The 24,198-nt window shown below is 42.2% G+C and overlaps 1 protein-coding gene across 7 annotated transcripts in view; it reads right to left on the reverse strand.

Annotated features, from left to right (window-relative positions):
• Positions 1-4,514: 4,514 nt before the first annotated feature.
• Positions 4,515-24,198, reverse strand: part of RSPRY1 (ring finger and SPRY domain containing 1) — a 77,417-nt gene continuing 57,733 nt past the window's right edge. For all 7 annotated transcript variants that reach the window (XM_025212705.1, XM_006031023.3, XM_006031024.3 and 4 more), the window contains 7 exons: positions 22,508-22,623; positions 21,630-21,773; positions 14,426-14,537; positions 13,048-13,150; positions 11,038-11,190; positions 7,994-8,098; positions 4,515-5,567 (listed from right to left, as the gene is read on the reverse strand). In XM_025212705.1, coding sequence (XP_025068490.1) covers positions 5,471-5,567; positions 7,994-8,098; positions 11,038-11,190; positions 13,048-13,150; positions 14,426-14,537; positions 21,630-21,773; positions 22,508-22,623 — 830 coding nt within the window. In that variant the 3' untranslated portion in view covers positions 4,515-5,470. The remainder of the gene's footprint in view (positions 5,568-7,993; positions 8,099-11,037; positions 11,191-13,047; positions 13,151-14,425; positions 14,538-21,629; positions 21,774-22,507; positions 22,624-24,198) is intronic.

Below are 24,198 nucleotides of genomic sequence, written 5' to 3' on the forward strand. Positions count from 1 at the left end.
GATCATGGGATACCAGATCGAAGGCTTTTTTGAAGTCAAGATATATGACATCAATCTCTTCTCCCTTGTCCAGGTGATAGGTCACCTGGTCGTAGAAGGAAATGAGATTGGTCAAGCAAGACCTACCCGCAACAAACCCGTGCTGGCTATCCCTTAAGATGTTGGCGTCGGCCAGTCCATTAAGGATGGCCTCTTTAATAAACTTTTCTAAGATCTTCCCTGGGATAGAAGTCAGGCTAATGGGCCTATAGTTAGCCAGATCCACTTTCCTCCCTTTCTTGAAGATAGGCACCACATTGGCCTTTTTCCAGTTTTCGGGCACTACGCCAGAGCACCAAGAGTTTTCAAAGATCTGTGCTAGAGGCTGGGCTATGATGCTCGCCTAGAGGCTCGCCTATGATGCTAGATCTAGCTGGATTCTGTCCCTCCCCTCCAGCGTGCCCACCTCACCCCACAACTTGGTGTTGTCAGCAAATTTGAACAGCGTGCTTTCCACACCCACATCCAGATCACTGATAAAGACTTTGAACAGTACAGGCCCAGGACCAAGCCCTGGGGGACACCACTGCCCACATCCCTCCAGGTCAAAAACAACCTGTCCACCACCACTTTCTGGGTGCGACCATCTAGCCAATTTGCCACCCATCTGACAGTGTAGGCATCAATGCTGCAGTCATCAAGTTTTTTTTAAGAGAATGTGGTGGGAAACCGTGTCAAAGGCCTTCTTAAAGTCCAGGAAGATGACATCCACCTCAACACCCTCGTCTAGAGACTTTATGACCTGATCATAAAAAGAAACCAGGTTAGTCAGGCAGGACCTGTCCTCGGTGAACCCTGTTGAGCCCTTGCAGATGTGCTCCTTGATAATTTTCTCAAATGTCTTCCCAAGGACTGAGGTAAGACTGACTGGCCTGTAATTGCCAGGGTCCTCCTTTTTCCCCCCTTCTTGTAAATGGGGACCACATTGGCCCTTTTCCAATCCTCTGGTACCTGGCCAGTGCCCCATGAGTGCTGAGAGCCATGCCAAGGGCCCTGCTATGATCCCTGCCAATTCCCTCAGCACCCTCAGGTGAAGAGCATCTGGACCTACTGATTTAAATATGTCCAGCCCCTCCAAAAGTTCCCTAACTAGGTCTTCTCTGACCCTAGGCATGGCGGTGCCTCCCCTGGGTCCATCTGCAATTCTAGTGGGGGAGATGTCCCGGTCCCTGTTCAGGAATATGGAGGCAAAGAATTCGTCAAAGAGGTCAGCTTTTTTGTTTGCCGCAATCGCCAGATTGCCAAGCCTATCCTGTAGGGGCCCCACGTTACCTGGTGCCTCCTTCTTACTTCCTATGTATTTGAAAAAGGACTTTTTATCCTTAATTCTGGTCACTAGCCCTAGCTCCATCTCTGCCTTGACCTTCCTAACAGCCTCCCTGCAATCCAGAGCAACAGAAGTGTAATCCTCCTTGGTGATAGCCCCTTGCTTCCACTGTTTGTACGCCTCCTTTTTTGCCCTCAAGCATCCCTAGATGCCTTTGCCAAGCCATGGGAGCTTCTTGGCACTCCTGCCCCCCTTGGTGCGCATTGGGACTGACTCTCTTTGAGCTCAGAGGATTGTCTCCTTGAACAACAACCACCAGTCCCTTCATTAATCACCTTCATGGGGAGCAGGAAATATGCGTCTCTTTCTTCTTTATACAAGCCCTGTTTTAATTTAAAAAAAAAAAACCAAACAAAACTTTTTTTTTTTTTTGCACTGTAGAAATATCACATCCAACAGGTTTCTTCTCTGTTTCTGCTGGAGATTTCCTTGGAAGACTGGAGGACTTGTGTGTGAGCACAGTTCTTGACTGTAAGGGAAAAAGCACCAACACTTTGACATCAGGCACAGGAATTCACTAAGCTGTGAAAGACAAAACTTGAGGCATAGACATGGAGAAGTGCATTGTGGCAGCTGCACACAAACAAGCTTGAACTGGGAGAATGCCCTTAATTTGTTCAGGGGTTAATGTACCCCTAGTTGAGGCAGACTTCTATGAATTGAAGTGGGTGCATCATGTACATGGGGTGCCTCTTTCCCCCCCCCCGCCCAAAAAAAAAAAAGAAGTCAGGGAGCTTGAGTTTCCATAGGTGAACCCATTCATGGCCTCTGAGAATTCTCATCTCAGGTGTTTGTCAGAGGGTTCAATTAGAGGCATTAAAATCAATCACAACTAAGTCTCCAAAGTTTTAAAAGCTATTTCACTAAACCCTTTCCCTTGTCAGTTGCTTAGAGGCACCCATAAAACCAAAACTCTTTTTCAGTTATCCCTAAAGTCTTCTACAAAACATACAGAAGAGACATTAAGTTAATTTATACTGTAAGTATCTAGCTGAAGTCTTCTCTCAAAACTTAACACACATATTCAAGCCTTCTTCACATAGCCCCCCATTATGAAATTTAATCAAAAAATTGAATTGTGCAGTCTTATCTTCACCTTCTGAAGAGAACCACAGCAGAACACCAAACAACCACACTCACTGTGACCACCCTGTGTGGTGTTATGAAAATGTGGTTGATCAGTAAGTGTATCATGCTGCTGTTCTGGCTATGTGCTCCTGTACAAACACAAGGGTGGCAGAACAGGGGAAAACTTCATTTAACCCTGAATAAAACAGGATTTACAGTGGTTTACTCCATTTGTATTGCTATTAGTGTGCAGCAACAACAGAATGCAACAGCTGAGGCCCTCCCCAAGCCCTTTTGAAAGTTAACAGTTACTACCTCTGTCCACAGATGGCATTTTCAAGTACTTTTAACAGAAAGGAATTCAGGAGGGTATTCATCTCCAAGTTCTTATAAAAAGCTAGAGATTTTCTCATAAAAAAGGAGCAAGAGCTCTACATAGACATTTAAGAGAAGGAAAGAAACTGCTTTGCTGAAACACGCACCAGGCAGCAAGTGGTTGACTGAAGTCATGCTGGTCAGCATTTCACTGTATCCATGATGCGATTTCCTGTGATAGTAATAGACTGGACTTGATGATGCAGCAGTTCCTACCTAGTTCCATGTAAAGCATTAGCATAGTTCCAACAGAGCCTCTGAGTGCACAGGAAAAAATAGGAAATAGCCAATGGAACACTAGTTGTCTAATGTAAAAAGCCAAGTACATTTAAAGCATCCAAGTGCTTTTTTCCAAAAACAACTTAAACACTTCAGAGCCTAGTTTCACAGAGTTAGTGGGAGTTGGGAGACTTATTTGAAGAATATTTTTTTTTAACCTTAGGTTGTTTTGGACCAAGGGAAAACTGCATTGGCACTGGCAACAGAGCTAAAGCTGCCAAATAGTTCCAACTCATGCAATTTTTGTAGCACAGGCAGTGCTTACGTACATACAATGCCTTAAATATTTGTCAGAGGCATTACAAAGCCTAGTTTCAAATTAACACCTTGGATTACACACTTTGTTGCCAGTGATTGTGACTACTTTTGTATTTGTACAGTGCCTAACGGAGCGGGCTTCAACCCTAGATCTAGGTCCCATGATATAAATGTCATGATACAAGATGACAGAAAAATCCTGGGAGTTCCTATGGATTTTTCTGTAAATCTTCATAAAATGGGCTCATCATTCTGACTATTCCAGCTTAGTCAGCCAAAGCTGGGTTCTGAGGGGGAAACAAACTATTACTCTGTTTGGAATTTAGTTTCTATTTAGATAACTGAAAGGGGAAAAAGTACTTTAAAGAAGAACTTTCTTAAGTCACACACAGCTCATTACAACTACCTACTCTTAAAGTGAAATTCTATATAGTCTTTGAACTTAGCAAAGGCAACAAGTGAAAAATGTTGCTGAAGTGTCCATGGTGCTGAATGCTATCCTTGTCTGCCTATCTCCTCTCACTGGCTTTAGGACTTGAAGGTGCTCAACATGTAGCTGGGGTCAGATTCCACAGGTTAAGTTATTTGTTCATAATTTAAACTAAGTTTACAGTACTAATCAATTACAAAAGACAATTTTAAGTAAAGTATATTGCAGTATAAGAATTTACTATAGCAGTCTCTTCTCTAGATGCTTTCTCCAAGAGGTGGGAATTTTTTTTCTATACAAGTGACTGTGTGGATTAGTACCGCTCTATTGTACATGTAGATAATTTAAAAGAAATCTCTTGGAAGAGATTCTGGCCCAAGTTCTTAGCTAGCACAGATTAGTACCTTGTTGACATCAGCAGTACTATACTGGTTTATAATAGCTGAGGATCTGGCTATTCGTTTCAATGCCTAACTGTAAACTTAAACTAGACAAAAGTTGCCTAATTAAGTACAGTGCATCTTTAGTAGTATGCACAGTATACTGCTAAGTGCACAGTAGTAGTATGTATGATTATGATTAACAGGTGCCAAGAGAAATTGCAACGAGAAGACGCCCAAGCAAAAAGAATCTTGCCCAAACCTGTTTAGAGGAGCACTGATACAAAAGTCTTTCTGAAGCTCACAATGCAAGCACTGTGATTTTTTGGTTAAAGACAGAGAGAAAACAGAGCAGAACTGAATTTGCTATTCAAATAACATGTATTTTTTTAAAACAATATTAATACATTTGCCCAGAATTCTTTCCCAATCTTTTGAGAATATAGCTCAATATTTTCAAAATGTACATAACTTGCAAAAACAATACTGATTAAAAAATGATGATTGATGGTACCTTAAAAATACCCAGAATATCAAACTCCTTCCAGTCCAGCATTACAATTAGCAGAAGAAGTCCTTCTGAATTTTTTTTCTTTTAACAAAGTATGGGTACTGAAATCGAAGTTCTAAGAAACACCATGAAGTGAAAATACCATCAATCTTCTGCATTTAAAAAAAAAAAGGAAAAGAAAATCAGAATGTTCTTTGGAATCAATGAGTTATCAAAACCTTGAGTTTTTCTAGTCTCTGCACCTTCTTTTCAAATCAGCCTGTTTGTGTACAGATCAAGTCTTTCAGCAGTTTAACAGCCACAGTCTAGAAATACAGAATCTCTGACCAGCAGGCAGCTACATTAAACAAGAGATATTGGCATATTTTTTATTAATGACTTCTGCCAAAAATAAAGACTGTCAAGTATGAGACAGAACATCCCTGTTTTTGGAGATTTTGTGTACTTCATGTGTGTATTTCCAGTGCAAAATTTTTTTTCAGCACTTGTGACAGGTGATATTGGGGGGTGGGGGATATAAAAGGAGAAAGAAACACATTCTCCTGCAGTCTTGCTTGCAGGTAATCAACAGCCATGAAATGTTGAACTACCAGGTTTCATTACCAGGTTAAAACCATTTCCCCAGTGCTGGCAATTTGGATTATCTTATTAAGGATTTCATTTCTAAGAAACAGATTACAGTTTAGCATGAAATCTGGCCATGGCTATTGTGTCGATGAGCATATAGATGTGTTAGAGATGCTTTCCCCTTTCAGTATTGGCTGGAAATGCTTAGAAATAAGTCCATTATATTTCTCCACGTGTCATGAAATGTGGGAGATCTGTCGGACTCTAGTCTGTATTTCCTGTCGACACAAAGGGCAGGTTTCCAGTTGCAAGGCACACTCCATGCACAGGTCACTGAAGAAGAGAAGGTCAGTTAAAATCTTAATTTATGGTATTAGTTGTTTAGCACAGATAACAGCCAGGCTCTAATAAATCCACTCTTTGTTACAATATTCAACCTGCAACAGAATAGGGGGCACCAGAATGGATTTACAGTGTTAGGGACTGCAAGAGACTAAATGTTCACAGCATCCACTGGAGTCAACAGAAACTCAAGATAAGCACTTTGCCAGGAAGCCTCAGGATCTTGGAAGGATTCAAACTTGAACTGCAGTTAAGTTTGCATCTATCTCTCTGATTTAATCTAAATAGGAGGCACAGTTTGAACAGTGGCAGTGCACAGCTCCTCATGCTTGCCTAAATCATGACTTATAAACAAGTCTGTCCAATTAATGTCCCTGTAGGCTGGCAGAGGGGGGAGCTGGGCTGCCCACACTGTACATACCATATGGTTGCACTGGGCAACACGTGCAGTGGGATTGGGGGGGGGCACTCACTTGCCCATGCATCCTGTGGCCCCCAATTCTGTGGCCTGTCAGATGAGTAGCCCCCAGCAGCCTAGAAGTTAGCCAACAAGTCAGGGTTGTCCAAGTAGACAGTCAAAAAGCCTGAGGCCGATTCGATTCAATCTTTGCAGGTTTCTCTATGCTGCCTAGATTGGACCAATAAGCAAGTGAACTAATGTTCACTTTTCAAACAGGTAAGGCAGCCAGACCCCTGCAGGGCCCATGCCAATAGCTAGGGGGCACTAGAGCACACCTCCCAGCCCGCAGGCCACTGCAGAGAGCTGGAAGCCCTCCAATTCCCTAAGCCACATCCCCTCTATAGCCTCCCAAGGGCTGAGGCAAAAGCGATAGAGATGCCAGTGGCAGGGCCTTGGCTCTGCCCCTCAGTGGCCTGGAGGTTAAAGGGACATGGGGCTAGAGGACTCCAGCTCTGCTCCTGGCTCTAGGGGACATAGCCAAGCCCTGGTGCAGGCTTCTCTCTCTACCCAGCCAGCAGGGAGCTGAAAAAGGGGTGTGTGGCCCCTGGCTCCCTGCTCTGGGGGGCAGTCAAGCCTCAGCTGCAGGCTCACCCTCCCCTCCCTGGGCCAGCAGCATCTGGCTGGGGGTCTGGTTCTCTCCCCACCTGACCCCCACCTACCAGCAGAACCCAGATGGGAGTCTGATACTAGGCCAGAGGGGTGGGTTCCTCCCCACCACCGGCATCCAGAGAAGTGATAGTGCTCCAGCTAGGGAGCAGAGGGGTGGGGCAGACCCTGCTCACTGGGGCAGACAGCACAGCCCAGGGTTGCAAAGCATCCTGGGATGCTGGGGGACTGAGTTAAACTTGAACCGGGAGGGGATCTGGGACAGAAGTTCCATAAACCAGTTTGACCTAAATCAGTTATGTCTGATTCTACATCCAGCCAGGTTTATCTTAAACCAGCTTCAGCCATTTTGAAAGCAGTTGAAGGGCACTGAACTTCTGTTCTGTTACAGGTTTAAACTAGTTTCTGATCACTTAAAGAGTCTGTGTCTAACTTCTGTCCCTAGCTGTTATGTCAAGCTTGAGAGGTATAAAGTGAAGCATATTCTGCATGCCCACTCAGTCCTTTAAGGACTGCCAACCAAAAAGGTCAGTTGTAATACTAGCTTGATAAAGATTTCCAAGGAATTAAGAGCAATACTTACAAATAGAAATGTATTTCATATTTAGTTGCTTAAAAGCCATTATGGTGACTGGACAGGTCTACATGTTCATTAATGTGCCATAATTATGGCACATTAAGTTTAGTACCTGTAATACATAACAGGTACTAACTTAACGTGCCATAACCTCACTACTGTGCATTAGTGCAGATGAATGCTTTTTCTGGTGATGCCAAATGCGCATTAAACTAAGTCTACTGCACATTAGCATGCTTTTTGCATAACGCGTTAAGGTGCCGTAAAATTAAATCTAATGTGCATTTAGTGTCTCATTGTTGATATGCCCGTTGTCAAGTACTTAACTACTTGAACCTTCAAGTCACCTGTTGAGATACAAGGATCCAGATCATAACAGCTTTGTGGCATGCTCCCCATCCCATTCTCACCCCCTCTGCCAAATTTCCTTTCTTGAGTATAAAAACCTGCATCTGAAACCTAGGTATTATTTTATTTGTTTGAAAAAGCATTTTCCAGACCAGTTAGATTTGGCAGTGCAGGGTCTGTGTAAAGTTAAACACTCAAAAGGTTAGCAATTCTGCACATATGCTACTGGTCTTAAATCTTTTGCAAGGGGAGATGTTGGTCATATAATTAGAGTTTTTCCTGTACTCTTTTCAAGTCGTGAAAGGGAGGAGTCTCTCTACAGGTTAAGGAATCACCTAGAACAGGGAGAAGTGTGTACACACACACACACACACACACACACACACACAGTGCCCCAGACACACAGAATCTTTCAGTTTAATTTACCTGTGTCCACATGGCCTGAGTTCTGTGTCTGCTATCTCATCACAGCAAAGCGTGCAGCAGTTCTCTCGGATGCTCACTTGCTTCAACAAGGCCAGACGTCTATGTCTGAAGAAATACAAATATGCAAACGCACACACAAATACTTATGAAGTGATTTTTTCTGGTTTGAATGTAGTTAAGTGATCAGGCTACTGAATGTAGACCAAGACCATGTGTACATAAATAATTCCTGACATAATTATTTACCACAGTTGTTTCATGTCACTTAAAAACAAAATCAGAAAAAAAAAAAGTCATAAATAAGGAGAATCATTATTTGGAAGTCTTTGCCCTTCACTGCATTCTGGCCTATGCAGTAGAGAAGGCTAAGAGGGAAGGTTACACTAAATCAGTGGTTCTCAACTTTTTGCACCTTACATCCCACCTACGTAAGGTCAAAAAATCCTGGTCCCACCAGTCGACAAGCAGAGGAGGCAGGGGGGTGTCCCCCAGAGGCCAGTTGAAGAGTGGGGAGGGGAGGGACTAGCAGCTAATTGAAACGCGCAAAAGCAAAACTAGAAGTCCGGCCATGGCACTTCCAGTTTCGCCACCATGACCTGAGTCCCACCTAGAGAACCTTCACGCCCCAAACAGTGGGACACATCCCATTAGTTGAGATGCCTTGGACTAATTGACTTAACTGGTCTTTTGCTTTCTGTTTCCTCCAGTTTGTAAAACCTGAATGCTTCTAACGGAAACACATTTAATTTTGATAAGTCACCTGGCAGAAACAGGACTTTTTAAAATCCTTGAAGTCCACAGAGATTCAGAGCCCATATCACGCTGCAAGATGGGTTACAAGAACAAACAACCCAAGGAAGGCTAGCCAGAATGGAAAGGAGAGTATAGAGGGTAGGATCAAAAGGAAGATCCCAAAACAGGGTCAAAATAGGCAGAAGAGCCACATACAAATGGCACCGACACCAGGAAAAAATAGTTTTACTCTTAATACTATGAAACTCAGGTGATAAACCAATGAACTATTAGATTCTGTCAAGAAAACTTGTATGCAGTTGGATGGACCTCCTACAGCATGGAGAAGAAAAAAAAATACTATATCTTTTTATCAGTACATCTGGAATGAACACCAGAAAAGCTGAAAAGAAAAAATAGCCAACCTCCTCCCCTACTCACAGAACATAAATATGTCTACAGTCTCACTGAAGTTCAGTGCAACTCTCTGCAGGAGTCTGTCATAGCTGGTACAATGTATGCTTAGGCCCTTAGCCCTCTACCCTCCTTACCCTCTGCATCTCATATTGCAGGTCAGTACCAGGTCTCAATACCTAATGGTAGCTACAGGTACCCAATAGAGGTGCACTGATATAATCGGTGCCATATTGGATCTGCACTGATAAAAGGAAAATTAACATTATCGGCTTTTTTTGGCCAGTGTAGCCAATAATGTCACTGATAAATATCATATGCTTTCTGACAGCCACAGTATGCATATGACCAGGAATGCAGCCGGGCAGTGTAGACAGCAGCACCCTGCAGGTAAGTCTGTGGAGGGGAAACGGGTCGGGCGTTAGATTGAGGCCTCCACAGTGAGGGAGGAAGTGGGGCAGGGATAGGGGCCGGGGGTACTGCCCAGCCAGGGTGGTGAGTAGGACCCTGGGGCTGGGGTGGGGAGCGGGATGGAGCCATAGGCAGCTTGTCCAGGGGAATCAGCGCTCACTCCCAGAGCAAAGGCAGCAGGATAGAGAGCCCTGAACCTGCAGTGGGCAGCCAGCACCTGCCCTGCTCAGCTCCTAAAAGCATCCCCGTGCTTAAAAATGGTGGTGGCTCTGTTTGACCTAAGCTCATTTGACGAGCTTTCGTTCAAGCGCCCCCCATCACCATTTTTAAGTGCCAGAATGCTGATCTCCTGGACGAGCTTCCTGCAGCTCCATCCTGCTCCCTGTCCTGGTGCTGGGGTCCCAATCACCGCCCTGGCTGGGCAGTACCCCCAACCCCAGCCCCTGCCACACTTCCTCCCTCACTGTGGGGGCCTCAATCTGCCCCCCACCCCGCCCAAAGACTTACATGCAAGGCTCTGTTCTCCACGCCGCCTGGCTGTGCTCCTGTAAATTGGTTATTGAACTGGTATCAGCCAATTTGCCTGGTGAATAATGAACTACCAGTATCGACCAAGAAAATCTTTATCAGTGCACCCCTGGTACCCAAGTCCCTCCAGAAAACAACAGGGTACTTTCACTCACATATTTCAATATGGTTTTGATGTCCATCTTTAAAGCAAAATTTTAATCTTTGGTGCTGATGTGCTTTGACCAAGATTACAGTTAAGTGGAAAAATAAGAATCACTGGATCATTGTCCTATGCTCCAGCTGCTTAGTACCTACTTCTGGAATTAGACATGACTTTTCCTTTTTCTTTCTTTCTTTCTTTTTTTGACAAAAGTGCAGAAATTTATGCTGGCCCAACACAAATCTTAAAACTGTTCACAAGCTTTGAATTGCCAGGCCATCCAACTACATCTCTCCTTCGTAGCATCATTCATAGAGGAGGTATTTGTATTCCGAGAACAGTAAATTACAGCTTTAACTCACTTGCAAAGTGTTTCAAGTGCTGGCAGTGTCACAAATTAGGTCATTGTTAAAATAAGACTCCAATTTTTAACAGAAGAAAAACAATTTTAATTAATGTCAAAGACCATGCATGTATGGTAAAAAGCCTTTTTAACTATATGTAGTTAAAAAGAAAACAAACCACTGTGGTAGTGAGAACTGGTTCAGTTTAAAAAACGAAAGTTCAATTTAAATTTAAAGGCCAGAGCAAGAAAAATATGGCCAAGTTTAACACTTACATTCATGCCAAATCACTTTGCTGAACTGGGGCCTAAAGTCTAGCCCTTATTTGAAGGCACATTAATGCCATTCAGAAGTGATCCCTTATAAACAGAAAACTTAAGTATTGTGTCAGACAATTTAAACTAGCAACTGAACATATGGTGTTCAAGCCTAAATGGCTAGTATGAAGTGTTCTAAACAAGTAGAAAGATTACCTTGGTAAAATTATTTTCTCTTCCATTGTCAAGAAGGCATAATCATTAAAGGTGCTAAATCTGGCTGATGGTGGATACTTGAAAGGTTTTGCTCCAAAATTGAACTCACACTGTTGATAGGACATAAAACTTGCTGCAGCAAAAAAGCCAGATCTGCATTTTGAAATACAGAAGGAATATCTCAGGATCACGTTAGAAAGCAACAATAAAGAACATACTGACTGTAGCACTTTTATTACTACATAAAAATACAGCCCACCATGAGACAAAAGAACAATTTTCTTGACCCTGTAATCAAAATCAGAGCTAATTGAGAGGGAAATTCCTAGGAACCCAATTTTAGCCGCACACAATTCCTGGTTTGAGTCTTCACTTCTGAATCTAAGAGATGAACCAAGCCTGCTGCCACAATATGCCAAAGTTTGTACAGGCTACACCTCGGGAGTACGTGTACCCATAGTTTCATAGTTTTAGGGTCAGAAGGGACCTAATAGATCTTCTAGCCCGACCCCCCGCCAGGGCGGGAGAACAACAAAAGAACCCTAAAAGTAAAAAACGGGACTCAAATGACTCCAGCCAGGTAGGTATCCAGCCTCTTCTTAAAGATCCCCAGGGCAGGGGCCAGCACCACCTCCCTTGGAAGTGGGTTCCAGCTCCTAGCCGCCCTAACTGTGAAGTAGTTTTTTCGGATGTCCAATCTGTACCTCCTCTCCATCAACTTGTGCCCATTACTCCTTGTTATGCCAGCGGGGGCTAGGGGCAACAGCGTCTCCCCCACACCCTTCTGGTTCCCCCTAGTGAGTTTACAGACGGTCACCAGGTCCCCCATCAGCCTTCTCTTGTGGAGGCTGAATAGGTTCAGGTCCCGCAGTCTCTCACTGTAGGGTCTGCCCTGTTGTCCCCGGATCATGCGGGTGGCCCTCCTCTGGACCCTCTCCATGTTATCCACATCCCTCCTGAAATGGGGCGCACAGAACTGGACACAATACTCCAGCTGCGGCCTGACCAGCGTCGCATAGAGGGGGAGGATCACCTCCCTGGCTCTACTCGAGATGCACCTGTGGATGCACGACAAGGTCCGGTTATTATCCTTTAACAAGGTCCATGTTAAAGGATAATACAGTACATACACCCAAACAGACAAGAACTATTCTTTACCCTGTTTTTCCCAACCAACTATGATCTGTTGCCCCACAACTCAGCATTTCGACAAGAGTAATTATTTTTTGTTGAGTTCGGCAGCTAGAGGTTGGCATTTTGAGGAACAGGATAAGGAAGTCCATACATATTATCACTATTTCATCTCCTTACTTGCTAAGGTACAAACATGGGGAGCAGAGGGCAAGTTACGAGCATGTACGCAGCATACAACCTAGGCAACATGTGAACTCTTGGCTCTGCACCTTCTTAGTAGTACTTCCATAGGGTAAAATCCATCAATTTCTTCTAGTGTTTGCTGGCTAAGCCCTTAGAAGCTATACCTTTTTCTCAAAGATACCTAACAAAGCTTCCCAACCCCCACACCCCTTTTAGTTTTATCCAACAGAAAGGACTCCCTTCTTCAAATTTTAAATCCTAAAAGGATCTAGGAAAGTATATTAATACAATCACATTAAAAATACAAATAAAGGCCACAATACTGCATACCATATTTTGCAATTTGCCAACATTCAAAAATCAAAAGCTACAATATTACAGGAAGTATTCTGCAATTTGCCAAAATAGCATGAATATTTTTCTTGCCTTTAGAACTTAGTTTAGCAGGGAAAACAGGTGGGCAAGGACTGTGCATGAATAGCAGCACGATTAAGTACACAGTCTTGAAATAATAGTTCTCCACACTTTTAAGAGGGAGCTCTATTTAATAATACATGGCATCTGGGGCAAGTAAATATAATTTCAAGTTTTTAAAAGCATGACTATTTTCCCTGTAATTCATGGAAGCCATTATCCAGATGGCATATTCATTCTTGCCTTTCAACATACACACACACACACACACACACTTACATAGCAGATGAGAACACTTGTTTTTCAGCCGGAAGCTGGTTTCCATTTAAATAGAAGATCATTTGCTTTTCTTGTAAATCTAGTAGAAATCCAATTGTGTCTCCTTATATGCAGAACACAAAAATGTTTTAGGATCAAGTTTCAGATATTTATGGCTTTAAACAAATAAACACAATTATGAGTTGAAGATACTTTTGCAGAAATATTAAGCACTCACTATGAGTAACTTGGCAAAGGAAACTACTATTTGAGCTCTCAGGAAGGAGAAGAGTTACTTGGCAGAGTAAAAGGGATATAACTAGGAGGGAATGGGATGAAATTAAGGAACGCAAGTTTAGGTTGAATTGCATTAAAAGCAATAGAGGTATAAACCATGTAATCTCAAGCACTCAACATTTAGCAAAAGCTAGAATTAAGTTCCCCCCCACCCCTTCCAATTTCTTCCTGGCTTGAGCATGCCCAATTCAAGCAATCTTAAGAACGTAGCAGTTACATTCTTGAATAGAAGTCCCTACCAAACATGCACAAATTGATTTTTAAGGAGACTTACAATTTAGCCAAATTTGGGCAGGTTCTTATGAGAACTGCAAAAGGCAATCCCTTGTCAACAAACACCACCTTCTCCGCACTAAATTTCAAGCCCCAGCTCCAGAGAACAAGGAAATAGAGTGCTTTCAAAGAGAAAAAGTTGACACGGGCGGGGGGGGGGAATAATTTTTCTTCCCTAAATATGGTTTCCTAAACAAATTAATCCTTTTTGCTGAAACAAAGTGGTTTCAATCTGAGGCAGACACCTGCATGAACAATTTCAGCCTGAATGGTTTAAAGGTTGGCAAAATTATAAAATACTGAAAACTGGGTCTTTTGACAGGAAGTGTCAGGCATCTCAGCTCTAAGCGGTACTACTTAGCTGTGTCTAGAAAGTTGATGAGAAAAAAATTCCAACGGCAAGATCTTTTATGTGATAGAATGCCTCCCATGGAAGTAGTTGATTTTCTCGATACATTTAAAAGACTAGGCAAAACACTAATGTCCAGTAACTAATAAACCTTCAGTGGTAAGAGATTAACAGTGGGGAGGGCCAACCTTTTTGATATGCATGCCATGAATTATCCCCACACTCTCCTAAGTGCCATTTCTATCCCCTTCTCTGCTGCTCTGCTTTCTGGTTTATCTGCTGATGTGCTGCCTGTCTCCTACTGGGTCTGCTGCATGCCACACAAAGGTTGCCTGTGCCACATGTGCTGCAGGCTGGCCACACTGAACTAGACTGACTTCATCTACACAGTCTGTGTAGAATATTCCTCGCACAAGTCTTCTAGCATGAATCCTGTGGAGAAAGCAAGCTAAAACAGCTGCTACAAGCCGGAGAGAATACCTTCTTTCCAACACGGGTGGGAATGCGGTTTACTTCTGGCATTATACCAAATCAGCTGCCGGCAGCCGTCATATGCGCAGGAGTACTCGTCGTCCCCAATACCGTAACCTTCCTTTAGAAAAACAAAGCATAGCATTTCAATCTGCAGCCTTTTTGTGGGAAAGGGCTGGAAGTCTATTTATATAGAAGCAAAGCATCCATTCTAAGAATATTATTGTTTAAAAGATTTTCTACTTAGTCTCATACACAAGTCAGTTTCTCTCTCCTTTCCTTTTTTCCCCCCATTTAGAAAGGTATCAGATCTCCATTAGGTCATTTATTCCACTCTCCCAGCTTCCTTGGGAAAAAAAGAAAAAAGATACTTCCAAGGTCAAAGGGGTTTCACTCGCTGAAAACAACTGTTCTTCAATATAATACTCATGAAAAATGAAGGAGCTGCATTAAACCGAATTGATTATAGAACAAGTAGGTGCCAGGTGAGCTTCCCCCCTCATGCTGACCTATGTGCTGCAAATTACTTGCTAACAACAATCTATCAGGTGTGTATTTTATATATGAGCATAAACAAGAGCTTCAGAGGATGACAAGACAAGACAATGATTCTCTAAGAGATTATTGTACTCTTGCTCACCCATGTATTGAAATATTTCCCATGTCAGAGGGAGTGTGGCTTACTGGCTAGAAAATGTGGGATGGAAAATTTTCCAAAACAGAACATTTTCTGGTGCTTTATTTTTCCATGGGAAATTTTCCATTTCTAAAGATTGATTGTTTCATAAAATTCATTAGTAACAATGAATGAATGCCAATACAATATTAGGCAAGCTTGGCAGTTTCAAAGTGTAATTAATGTTTTTCAGGTGATTATCCCTAGGAAGTGTAAGAGAGAATACATATATGTACTACTGATTTGTAAACAGGAGGGCAAATACACTCACATAATAATCCAAACCAAAAATCAAGCTATGAAGTCACCTAAATTGGCTGTGCAGGTCAAATCAAAACCAAAGCTAAAATGTTTATTTCATCTAAGTGCTTGCATAAGATCTGTTAGTTTTTGGTTTGTGTTTTTGGTTTAAAGTAGTCGTAATAATGCCTAATCAGAAAAAAAATAGTGTGTGGCATCATTATAGTGAAATTCAAGCCACTGAAGGAAGGAAGAAAGTTGGTAGATGTAAATATTGCGGGCTGGAAAGGAGTATGTTAACAATGCAACAAGAATGAAGAAACATTTAACAACATGTAGAAACTGTTCTTAGAGAGTACAAGCCATATACAGAAAGCTAATACAACAAAAAGTGGTGGAACATCATCTGAGAAAAGGCTACTTCAGGAATCTTGTGTAAGTAAACAAATTAATATGTTAAACAACACACAGTATAGACTAGCATCTATAGTGTTTTAAAACACTAATTTTAGAAGCTGTTAATGCAACTCTGGAATATTATTTATTTATTTAAAATATTTGTATCCTGATTTCTGCTTGCACTAAGCACCCAAAGTGGCTTAGGCTTAACAATAATTTTTTTCAATTACATAATAGATAAATAGTTAACTATTTCAATGCAGCAGAGCAAGCTTAGACCTCTGGCTGATGGCAGAGGTCAAACTATACTTCCCTTTGGCTCTGCAGTCCCAAGGCAACTGAGCAGAAAATTGAGCAGCAGGGTGTTCTTTTTGCAGGGAGGGGGGGAAGCAAGCTCCCTGCCGCTTCTTCTCCTTCTGATGGATGAGGCCAGACTAGAATAGGCTAAAATAAAAATATTTTCCCCCTTTTGTGCAGGAACTTGGTAGCTCAAGTGAAATAGCAGATTAGAATGGACAATGAAAATGTTGAGCTGCCAGGTCTGGGGGAAGCAGCAGCAGGATCCTCACTTTCAAGGTCACTGCCACCAGATACGCGATCCACCATGAGTAGTTGTTCAAGACAGTCAAGCTTTTTAATCGAGCTTTGTAGACAAAATGTCAAAAGAAGATCAAGAAAAAGCAGATGAGACATTAGCTTGAGATATATTTGCAAGTGGTACACCTCTTTCCATAACTGAAAATCAATACTGGAAGGAACATTACAAACTGATTCGCCCATCATATAAGTTACTGACACGTTATCGCTTATCTCATTCTCTCTTAGAGAGTGTGACAGAGTTCAAACAGTGGTTATTCAAAAGACTGGTCAAGCAGAATCACTGACTCTGACGTCAGATTGATGGACTGATATAATAATCCTTTATTGAACATTATGATAGCAACACCATGACCCGAAACAATATTCCTGAAAGCAATTGCTACCAAATCTTCGCGCCATACAAGTGAATACATAGCTAAATTACTGAGCGAAGAGATTGAAAGTGCAGGTCCCCCCAGGGTACAAGCCCTTGCAACTGATAACGCAAGTAACATGAAAGCTGCATGGCAAATAAAGGCAAAGTATTCTCATTTAATAGCTTTAAGCTGTCTTGCTCATGGATTGAATTTTCTGGCAAAGGACATAGTAAGTTTAAATACAATGAAGACAATGTTGGCAAACTGCAAAGCGATTATGAAGGTATTCAACAATCATGCTGCTAATCAGGCTTTGAAGAAATTACAGAAAGAGAAGCAGGGGAAGGAAAGTGCACTTCTATTGCCAGGACCAACTAGATGGGGCTCAGCTACAAAGTGTTCACATTGTTTGCTGTGCACAAAGAACTGTATGCAGTGTGCTTCAATAGATGCACACAGTATCCCAGATTACTCCCGTGAACATTCAGAAGCAGATTTTCGACAATGTTTTGTTCTGGGTTTGAGTTCAAGGAGCATTCTATTTGATACTACCAGTTTCAGTGGCTATCAAGAAACTTGAAGGAGATGCACCAAGCCTTTCAAATATTCCAGAGATATTCAGACAACTGAATGAGCAGACAACTCAATCTAATTGAGCTTTTGCTTTCTTCACCTCTATCCAAAAAAGAAGTAGCAAAACAAATGTTTATTAAGAGATCTGAGTTCTGCTCTCTGTTGCAGGGCACTAAGGTGTCTGCTCCTTTAAGGGCAAAAACTGCCTAGGGCAGAGCTTTCCAAACTTTTCATGTTGGTGACACACTTTTTAGACATGCATCATTTCGCGACACAGTAATTCAGTTCCGGGGGAGGGGCCAAGGGAAGCAGACGCGAGTAAGGGAGCTCTGCGGTGCCCTTCCGCAAAATTTTCTGCATTTCGCGTGACACACCTACACACTGCCACCGACACACTAATGTGTTGTGGCACACAGTTTGGAAAGCTCTGGCCTAGAGAGAGGGCCCTAGCAGGCAGGCAAAACCCCCACAGGTGCAGGTTACTGTGGCAGCAGGCTAATGAAGGAATTAGCATGCACCTGCACCTGGTCAGCTGACTGGAAGAAGGCAGGTCCCTGGGCGTGCACAAACCCCAGGGCTGGGACTAGGGGATTAATTCTCTGGCATCAGCTGAGAGGGAAGGAGCTCTCATAAAGGAAGCTACTTGGAGATGCTTGACTGCCTGTTCTGATGCTGGCAGGATTAAGGGGCTATAAGAGCTCATAAGTGCTGGTGGGGAGGAGGCCCATTAAACAGAGAGAAGCTTGCCTTCTTAAAAGGGAGAGTGTGGACCCTATATTATTGTTGTGTTGTAGCCCAGGGCATTGTGCTTTCTGTTGTTATTTAAACCGGTAGACTGGGCTGAGGAAATTAGGGAGGAGGCGGCCTCATTGGGGCACACTACATTGTGGAGACACCAACGCCAGAGGGGGCACAGCGACAGGGGCTGCAACAAGTCCAGTGCCCAAGGGGCCAGTTACTGAGGCTGAACTAAACTGAGGCCTCAACACGAGAAGATGTTGTCTACATGCCATCTGTGAGGCATGGGGCGTGATAAAGGAGAGGTTTGGAGTCATGCCCATAAGGCTTGAGGGTATTATAAGGCACCTCCTAAGTGTGGGACCCAATAAGGGGTCCAACAACCCACAGGGTTTAGAGAAGTCTGCCAGGACTGACCGAGCAGCAACTTGAGGGCAGCCTCCCAATTCATCATTTATACCAGCAAAACGTAGCAGACGAGATTAGTAGGTGCCCATAGGGCAGAGCCAGCACGGTCACGGTGCCCTAGAGACATCACGGCCATCCCTGGGGAGGCCATATCGTGACACTCTCATCCAGTTTATCTGACAGCAAACCTTTTGGATCCCTCAACAGAGAGGACAACATTTATCAGAAGATTAATTATCTACTGCTCTTCATACAATTATGGAAATAGTTAAGGATGTCCCTAACATTAACAAAGTAGCCGTGATGACATACATTGCCCAGTATCCTGCAAAAGAAACTTTGGAGCAAAAATGTCATTTGGCAAGCTGCAGAGAATAGTCTCCTCTCACATGGTGAAAGGGATACTGTAACACCCGACTGTCCAGGGTTGCTCTAAGGATCCTAAGCACTCCACCAACAGCATCTTGTGAATGGAACTGGAAGGCTTTCGGCTCAATCAAGACAAAAAAGAGAAATAGACTAACAAATGAACGCACCGCCAAGCTTGTTTCTATTTTTCAAAATCTCTTGCTTCTGGAGAACCAGTCAGAAGCACAATTAGTGAAGAAGATGCAGTGTGATGATAAATTGCCCTTGCCTACAGACTCATTGGTAAAACCATCCTTTAGTGAAAGAGAATGTAATTCAAGTAGTTCTGAATCAGATTTGCCTCAATCTGACTCTGAAATGGAACTAATAAGTAGTGCAAATGATTCTACAGAGAGTGAAACTGGAAGTGCGCGAAGACCTCAGTGGAAGATAGTTAAACTCTGTTGAAATAGATGAATGGATAACCATGGCATATCATGCACAGTTCTTTGAGTGTGCTAAAATTAGTGTGTTAACAGTTTTCAGTACCTTCATTTTTTTTCTTAAACAATGTAAGGGAAGTGCATGCTATTGTGCACTGTCTTTACATTTTTACCAGTATTCCAATAAAAATAATTTCTTTCCACATAACACTCTGAATTTGTTTAAATATAACATTTAAACCATATAAAGAGTGCAGTATTTTTTTTTCCTAATCAAATATTTCAGTTCAAATACTTGTGGCTATTGGGACACAAAATTAAGATGGGGGTACTTTTTAAATTTTGTTTAGTAAATATAAGTCAAATAAACATGCTAAACCAGATCATACTATTTAGGGCACTGGAAGTTTTCCAATTCAAAATTTTCCAGAAAACCCACATCTCTGCTACTGGCCAGGAGTTACAGGTTTTATGATTTGCCACTGAGTTAGAAAGACATTGGCAAGTTCAGTTGGTAGGTGTGTTTCTCCACACTGAGATAAGAAAATCCTTTCATCATCCATGTGAAGAAAAGTTACTGTCTGCAAACTGTTCAGAGCTTCTTCAATGAAGGGCTCTATATTTTATTTTATATTTTACAATAAAACAAGTTACCTAAATAGAAATATTTACTTTTTATGTAGGCAAGTCATCTCTAAGCTCCAAAAAGTACACTCAAATTCAAGAGAACTGACAAAGCAAGAAGAAAATGTGTATTAACCATTATTTTCAGGTAAAAAAGTGATCATAAGCAACAAATTTGTAGGAAAAACCCAATCCCTGGTCTCACATTCAAGGTATCAGGAATATACCATAAACGAAAGAATTCCCAGTCTCGTCACTAAGCCCAACTGGGAAAGCAGTCAATTAAATAAATATACTCTCTGAAGGTGCATGCAAACTGCCTCTACTGGCTGGGACTGTGCAACCAACTAGTTTGGAGAAGAACAGTTTTTTTCCGCCCCCCCCCCATTCTATAGGTCTGAATACTGTCAAGGAAGCTAATGTTTCTAACCAGCAAGTCTCCAATGTCCCCAATTATAGCTCATTAATTCAGATAATTAATTTCAAAGATTAAAGTGATAAATAACCCTAAATAGTTCTCACACTATACAAATAAAAAACACATGACGCCATTTGAACTGGCTAACAAACAATCTTGCCATGATGTGTTTTTAAACAAAACAAAGGAGTAATTTCATTTGCTAAGGAAAAACCCTTATAATTAGGTCTTTTGTTGTCTTTAAAGCTGTACTTTATCCTAAGCTTGCACTGATTAGTGCTTGCATAGAATATACTTTTTAAAAAGTACACACATCTAAGCACTAAGAATGTGTATCATGTTAACCAAACAGAGAAAATGTAACATGGAAAGAAGGTAGCTTTTATGGAAGAAGTCAGGAGGAAGATGGAAGGTTACTAAACTGGCAAACAGCTCAATCTACTTTAATTCTTGCTTTGACTAATGCTTATAAAATGCCATTGTTGGCACCAGAGTGAAAGAGGTTAGGGTACACAGAAGAAAGTTGCATTAATAAAGCGGTGTAGTTGAATGGTCTGTGCTCCTATCCTATGGAGGAGAAGTTAAACAGAAGCTAAATTGCACTTTAGCTTTGCTTACAGATAGACTGCAGGGGAAAGACAGAATGAGTGTGCATCAGTTGATCCATGAAACTCTTATTCTGCAATAAGTGAAGCTGAACTGCAGTGGCTTACCCTTGCTTCATTCAGGGTCCCAAAGCCACAATTCATTGCTTACTGAGGACAGGAGCAGACAAGACAAAGAGGTTCCTGAGAGTGAGCCTCCCTCTCCTTTAAAACAATGTCATTTTACATGCATCTATGCCCTGAGAAAGCTCAGGGATGCTAGCTTCATTACAGTTTAGAAAATCCTTATTTTCTAGTCATCAAAAATGTAATAGTAGAATAGTCTATGAAAAGCCATCTAATGGCTGCTTGATGGCCTAAATAAAGAGTGGATGATAGGCATGCATTTATTTCACAAACACACACCAAAACTGGCAGTGACCCTTAACCTGCAATCAGAGTAGAAATGCCAAGAACTGTTCATAAGATGATATTCACTGCCTTCCTACTTCTTCCAATCAGGGTTGAGGTACACTATTGTGCAGGTGCGAAGAACTGGCAGTGTTGTTCGCTGTGCTATGCAATATGGGCAATGCCAATTTATAGTAGTGTCAAACCATCACTTTTAATGTTCACTAACTTCACTAAGAATAACCATTCAGCACCCGGAAAATGAAGTTTCATGTGTTTAATATAATGATTAGTTAAACATAAATGTAAAAACAAAGTTATTTGCATAGACATTGTACCCAAAGAGAGAGGTAACAGAATTACATAATCTGCTGCATGATCTTACAGGTACTCACATGATTGAGAAATTTGCTATCTTTGGTGGCCCATCCTATCTGCATCACTCCTGAAGTGATTACTTTGACTTCATAGTACCAAATTCCAGAATCAACACAGAACGTACATCGCACACTTTCAAAAGATGAGGCATCACATCGAGCCTGACAAAACCAAAGTGGAAATCACATTTAAGTAATAGTGGACATTCACAACATCATACAAGAAAAAAATTTAAGAGATCTTCAACTTCAGTCCAACTGCAGCCCTCCTCATTCGCAATGAATGGCCATGTAACAGCTTTCATTAGAATCTCATTAGCAGTGGATCAAATGGAAGGCAGCCCCAGAAAAGAACAACAGGAGTGATCAGGGTTTGAGAACATCTATTTAAAGATTTAAAAAGGACAAAGTGGAAAACCCAATATATAAACAAACCACTGGGCATAAATACCAAGGAGGAGAAGAAATTTAGTGTCATGGGGAATAACATTTAGAAAAGGAACTTTTAACCTGAATATCAGGGCAAACTTCTTTGTAGAAATGGAAACACCACAGCTTTTGGCTTTTATATTAAACAGGGAAAGAACCAACAGAAAATTAAGTTTAAGGATTAAATCTGTACAAGGGGGGGAAAAATGGTCAGTTGGGTCTAAAGAATTTCTTTGAACTTCTGAGACTTAGACAAGGATAGTATATTACAGTGATCCTTTCTGGTACTGAAAGCAGGTTAATGATATTAAAGGCAATTAACAAAGCAGATTTTCTTTACTAGTTTGAGGCAAGCTTTGAAATATCACCTTGCTGATCCTTGGAAGAAAAAAATGGGAACAAAGAGAAAAAACTGAAATGGATGAATCTTCAAGTGGAATTTCACAGTAAATCAAGATATAGCCTACCTCCAGTCCATGTGGTGAGATCTTAAGGTATTCACTGACATCATTACTATTCAGCATGGCTCTAATATTGGTCAAGTCAACCTTCTCATATGTAAACTCTCTGCCTTCTTTTAAAACTGTATAAGAAAAATAATTTACTTTGAAAAGTGCGGTGGCAGTAACAATTCAAACCCAATTATTCGATCCCATTGAAGAGCTACACTTTAAGAAACCAATTCACTCTTGACAGATTTTACCGCAGCTTTGGCAGTGGACCGGCCTAAATGCAATATCATTCCCAGTGGCACCCCACTGGGTGCTAAATATTTTCTGAACAATCAAGGACAGTCCCTGCTTCTGAAAACATAGTCCTACTAGGTAACTGCTCCTCTCAAGGAATCTCAAATGCTACAGAGACTGGAACACACAAGAATCCAGCTACGAAATTCCCATAGACACCAATCTCCACATCCATTTCACACTTACTCAAAAACCTATGGTGTAGCATTTACCCCATGTTATTATGAATTATCTACTGGTTGTTAACCATCTCAGAAACGCGATCAGGAGACTGCAGAATGCCAGGACTGCATAGACCCAGGAAATGTAAGTCACAGTACTGCTATATGCTATGCCATAGAAACTGCTCTCTAGCTTTTCCTCCAAATCATTCCTCTTCACACAGGAGACAAAGAGATGCACTTAGCCCAGGGGCAGGCAATTATTTTGGGCAGAGAACCACTTACTGAGTTTTGGCAAGCCATTGACAGCCGCATGATAGGCAGCCAGGGGCAGATAAATATTAATTTTCTAAATTTTTTAGGGGCCCTGTGGGGCGGATAGAATGGCCAAGCAGGCCGCATCCGGACCCCAGGCCGCATTTTGCCCACCCCTGACTTAGCCCAACAGGTTGCGAGATTAACATGAAAACGATAATTTACAAAATACAAGCCTTATTCAGGGAGCATAATATATATGCCCCAGACTCTTTATAATGCAACTTATTGATGCTGGCCTAACACAAAAGCAAGATAAGCCACTGTCTAAGGTCAGCCAAGTAATTTTACCTTTTTATCCCAGTGCCTAAACAAAGGCAGACCATTTCTGGGATCTTACAAATCAACTTGGCAAGTCACAATTTTGGGTCCACTAATTATCATACCAGGCCACGTACAACATAATGACATGCCAGAGAGCTATTCTAGCTACTCTTCATTAGTTTCTTAATTATGATAATCCATCATAGTTGTTGCAGGGGGTTGTGTGTGCATGTGTGAGCACACACATGCATGCAGCAGCCAGGCAGCAGTGGAGAGCAGCTCCCGTAACTCCTTCCAGGTAAATCCATGGGGGGTGGAGGGGAGAGGAGGCACAGGCAACACATCAGGGGGGCAGGAGGTGGGGGGGCACATGCGATGCATGGGTGGGCACATGCCCCCCATGTCCACAGCAGGGTGCGGGGTTGCAGCGGGGCTGGATCAGCTCTGGGCAGGAGCCGCCTCCACAGCCTGGCAGATGAGACCTCGCCCAGGAGGGAGTGTCATGCTCCCTTGGCTGCCAAGTTTAGGTGCCACCATTGCAGCCCTGTACCTCACTGTGGGCGCAGGAATCTGGGAGGCACATGCTCCCCCACTCCCTTAATGCTTGCCTGTCCCCTCCCCGTGCCCCCAAGTGTCTACACCGCCCACTTTCCCACACACCCACCCTCTTTT

Source organism: Alligator sinensis, unplaced genomic scaffold (genome assembly GCF_000455745.1).
Source record: "Alligator sinensis unplaced genomic scaffold, ASM45574v1 scaffold1000_1, whole genome shotgun sequence".
Taxonomy (NCBI): domain Eukaryota; kingdom Metazoa; phylum Chordata; order Crocodylia; family Alligatoridae; genus Alligator; species Alligator sinensis.